This window comes from Canis aureus, chromosome 1 (assembly GCF_053574225.1).
Source record: "Canis aureus isolate CA01 chromosome 1, VMU_Caureus_v.1.0, whole genome shotgun sequence".
Classification (NCBI taxonomy): domain Eukaryota; kingdom Metazoa; phylum Chordata; class Mammalia; order Carnivora; family Canidae; genus Canis; species Canis aureus.
Window position 1 is genome coordinate 114,984,844 of NC_135611.1, and position 4,275 is coordinate 114,989,118.

General features: G+C 65.1%; 1 protein-coding gene across 1 annotated transcript; it reads left to right on the forward strand.

The window, feature by feature from the left end:
* The first annotated feature begins 329 nt into the window (after nucleotides 1-329).
* Nucleotides 330-2,480, forward strand: LOC144286404 (galectin-7-like). Its single transcript, XM_077852818.1, has 4 exons — nucleotides 330-480; nucleotides 881-969; nucleotides 1,713-1,914; nucleotides 2,313-2,480. Exons 1-4 carry the CDS (start codon nucleotides 376-378, stop codon nucleotides 2,424-2,426), a joined length of 510 nt encoding a protein of 169 aa, XP_077708944.1. The 5' UTR covers nucleotides 330-375; the 3' UTR covers nucleotides 2,427-2,480.
* The last annotated feature ends 1,795 nt before the right edge of the window (nucleotides 2,481-4,275 follow it).

Consider the following 4,275-nt stretch of genomic DNA (forward strand, 5'->3'; position numbering starts at 1 on the left):
GTCGGTGCGGGGTCAGGATTGGGGGGGGCTGAGGCGGCCTGTCGGGGTGCAGCCCAGCCCTGGGCGGGAGGTCCAGCCTGGGAGGGGGCCCGCGCTTCCAGCCCCCGGCGCGGCCCCTCGGGCCAAGTCTCCCCAGATAAAATGGGCAAAATACTCTCTTCGGGCTGCCAAGCTGCAGGAAGGGGGCTGCCTGGACGGGGGCTCCCCGGGTCCCCTCTGGCCCTGGTGGTTCCCTGGGATCTGTCATTAGGACCATTAGCTCAAAGGAGCAGGGAGTGAGGGGAATCCTGGTCTCCAGAGATGGGGTGCTGGGCCAGGTGGCCCCAGGGCCAGGGTCTGTGCCAGGTGTGGGTGGTGGGCGTGGAAAGGGGGGGGATGAGTCAGCCAGGCCTGCCACACCCCGCCTCATATGAGGTCCCAGCAGCCATCCCCAGCAGCGCCACTGCCTGCCCCCGCAGCCCAGCCATGGCAGGGAGCTCTGTGAGTGCCCCGGGGCCGGGGGCTTGGGGGGCTGGGGGGGCTTGGACCCAAGGCCCCACCGGACTAGGGCAGGGGCTGGGCCCGCCTGAGGTGGCCTGTTGGGAAGGAGAAAGCGGGTGCCAGGGGTGCTTGAAGAGCCTGGGCTGTGGCTCTTGGGTTGACCCAGCCCGTCCCAGGGCTCCCAGTGCCCCTGGAGGCTCCCTCGGGGTCTCCCTGTCTCCACTGATCCGTGTCTCTCTCCACCTCTGCCGCTGCCTCTGCCTCTCCCCTTTCTCTCTGGGGCCTTTCTTCTCCCTGATGTGCTGATCGGGGTCCTGGTCGCTTGCTCCCTGGGGTGACCCCTGTGCGTCTCTCCCCTGCACCCCTGCTCCCCTCGGACTCCCCGCCGCTGCTCCTGCAGAACGTGCCCCACAAGACCTCGCTGCCCGAGGGCATCCGAGTCGGCACTGTGATGAGGATTCGGGGTGTGGTCCCGAACAAGGCTGGCAGGTGAGAGCCGGGGCCCAGCAGGGACCCAGCAGTCCGGGTGGGAGTTGTCCAGGCTCAGCTCACCCCGACACTTCCAGCCCAGACCCGAGGATGCCAGGGCCACCTTTGTCCCCCAGGGGCTTGGAATCCCCAGACCTCGGCTGACTTTCTGGAATCTCAGGTCTTCACTCTGTGTCCCATGGCTGTGTACAGGCTGGGGTGCCCGTGTGTCCCTAGGAAACTGGGGCTCCAGGGCAATCTCAGGGTTCCTGCCTGTAGTCCTCCGCCTCCCAGCCGGAATCCCCAGGAACTCTGCAAATATGTCCTGTGATGGGGGGGGGGGGGTGCCTGGGGCATCTGGGAAACCCACGCAGTCAGCCCTGAGACATCGGGGTCGGCTACAGTAGGAGTTTGGGGAAACCAGGAATGATGGGGTCCATGGTATTGTTCCCAGCCTTGTAGGAAAGGGGATAGTGTAGGAATGGGGAGCACCCTGGCCATTGGCACCATGACTCACGGCAACTCTCAGAGGCTTTGGAAATCGAGGGGGACCCAGGCCATTGCACGGTGACCCTCGTGTGGTGGATGTGTCCACCTAGAAGTTTCTGGGTCCCCCGGAATCTGGGTTCCTGGCCGCAGTCTACAGCCCTCCCTGTGGTGTGCGCCGTTCCCGGTCTCTATATTGGTCCGTGCTCTGGTAAAGGGGAGCCAGGCCCGAGGCCCCTGAGGTCCTTCCGCACCCCCTTCCCCCCACCACCCACCAGGTTCTACGTGAACCTGCTGTGCGGCGAGGCCCCGGGGAGCGAGGCTGCGCTGCATTTCAATCCCCGCCTGGATGAGTCCACCGTGGTCTTCAACACCCTGGAGCAGGGCGCCTGGGGCCGCGAGGAGCGAGGCACGGGCATCCCCTTCCAGCGCGGGCAGCCCTTCGACGTGCTCCTCATCGCCACGGACGAAGGCTTCAAGGTGCGTCCCTGCTCCCCCAGGCGGCCCCCCCACCCCGAGACCCAGGCCCCGCCCGCAGGGAAGCCGGGGCGGCTGCCGGCGGAGGTGGGAGCGCAGCCAGCAGGGCGGGGTGGGGGTGGGGGTGGGGGTGGGCCCCCCTCCCCTCCGCTCCCCTCCCCCTCCCCTCCCCTCCCCTCTCCTCTCCCCTCCCCTTCCCCCTCCCCTCCCCTCCCCCAGCGCATCCGCACTGGTGTCAGAGGGCAGGGGCGTGGCAGGGCACGGAGCCGCGAGCGAGGCCCGGTGCCCAGGGCGGGGGTCCCCCAGCGGGGCAGGGCGCAGGGCGGGGGGCGACGAGCCCGAGGAGCCCGGCGGGGGGCGGGTCACGGCCCGGCCCTGCAGCGCGGCCCCTCGCCCCGCAGGCGGTGGTCGGCGACTCCCAGTACCACCACTTCCGCTACCGGATCCCGCCGGCGCGCGTGCGCCTCCTGGAGGTGGGCGGGGACCTGCAGCTCGAGTCCGTGAGCGTCTTCTGAGCCCGCGGCCGGCGCCGGGCGCCCCGCAGCGCAAATAAAGCCTCCGCGCGTGTGCGCCTGGTCTGCGTGTGTGTCCCCTGCGCGTCCACGCGGACAGCGGGCTCGAGGGGCGAAGGCCGCCGGGTCACCGCTGGCTCCGCGGCCGAGGCGCCACGCGAGCCCCGCTCTGGGCCGACGGCGGGGCCGGGAGGCGTCGGGAGTCGCGATCCGGGCGGGCGTGTGGGGCGCGTCTTCCCGGGCGGGAGTGCGGGGGCCGCCCCGGGGGCTGGAGCGCGCTCAGGCCGGCCCAACGGGGCACGATGCCCGCTCGCCGGGCCCCCGCGACCCCAGCGGACGGAGACGGGTGCTGCGCCCCGACGGGCCCCGGCGCCTGCCTCCCCGCCAGCTGTGCGCCCGCTGCCCCTCGGGTGCCGGCCGGCGGCTGGCGCGGGGTGGGGGCCGCGGGGGCGCCGCGGGGCAGACGCGCACGGAGCCGCCTCTCCCCGCCGAGCCGAGGAGACACGGCATCAGGCCCCGGGCCCCGCCGCGGTCCCCGCCCCTTCGCACCCTCCTTCCTTCTGGGCGCCTGGGCGGCCGGGCCCTGGCTCTGCCCGAGCGCCCTCGGGGGCGGGTGGGGGCCCCGCGCAGACGCCGTCACCCCCGGCAGGCGGCGGCTCCGATCGGAGGCGGCGGCTGCTCGTGACTTCTTGGCTTGGATGCAGGCAGGTCGCGGCTCTGAGCGGGAGGTGTCAGGAAGGGTCCTCCCCCGTGGCCGTGGTCCTAACCGTGAGATGGATCCAGGGACGGCCTGGGGTTTGGGTCGGGTCTGGGAGTCAGGCGCCTGGAGGGATGTGCCCGGTTCCCGGCGTGGGCACGTCGCCTCCCCGTGGCCCCTGCGGATGCTGCAGCTTCGGCAGTCGGTGAAGGAGCGTGGGCAGATTCCTTGGTTTCGTCTGAAGATGCAAAAGAATGTGTACGACCTCCAAATGTCGGCGAATTCGAATCCTTCCAGGACAACTTTTTCTGCACCTTCCGAGCTCCTGCAGGGTGCAGCCGCTCTTCATTCTGGGCCCTTCTCTGTATATTTCTGGGTGGTCTGTGTCGTGAGGGGTCCTCCTCTCCCAGTGGGAGACCTGAGAAATCTCACATCGGTTGGTCCACCAGGGCTCTTCGTTAAATGATTTAATTTTTATTTTATTCATCTGTGTTATGTAGTTTCCGAGCAATTTTTTTTTTTTTTAAAGTTGTACCTACCCATAGGTTACAGATTTGGAAAAGGACAGCGGAAGGTAAGACACCGTTGGCAGAGCTGGTAAACTAGGTTGGATGGTAGATTCATCTGTGTTCATTTCCTGATTTTTCATTTCTGTCTTATCATATATAAGTGATCATATATATAAGTGATCATATATAGTGGAGAATGTTCATGTTCACACGAAACATTACTACATATTAAGAAGGTATTTGAAAGTAAGAGGCAGAAAGTTGGCAACTTACTCCTAAGCAGCTCAATCAAAATTATTAAAGTTTGGGCTGTACTTAAAACTTTGTCATTTCATACATATAGAGGGAGACCATTTGAGTTAATTTTTTCCTATGTTGTGAAGTAAGGGCTCAACTTTGTTTTTTTTTTGTGCATGGATTTCCAATTGAAAACACTGTTCTTGGGGATCCCTGGGTGGATCCGCGGTTTAGCGCCTGCCTTTGGCCCAGGGCGCGATCCTGGAGTCCCGGGATCGAGTCCCGCATCGGGCTCCCGGCATGGAGCCTGCTTCTTCCTCTGCCTGTGTCTCTGCCTCTCTCTCTCTCTATGAATAAATAATAAAATTAAAAAATCTTTAAAAAAAGAAAACACTGTTCTTTCCTCATT

Bases quoted from the DNA above. Each gene is read 5' to 3' on its own strand.
- LOC144286404 (XM_077852818.1), top strand. From the start codon at position 376: ATGAGTCAGCCAGGCCTGCCACACCCCGCCTCATATGAGGTCCCAGCA. The intron at 970-1,712 runs GTGAGAGCCGGG...ACCACCCACCAG, and splicing joins GTCCCGAACAAGGCTGGCAG to GTTCTACGTGAACCTGCTGT. The intron at 1,915-2,312 runs GTGCGTCCCTGC...CTCGCCCCGCAG, and splicing joins CCACGGACGAAGGCTTCAAG to GCGGTGGTCGGCGACTCCCA.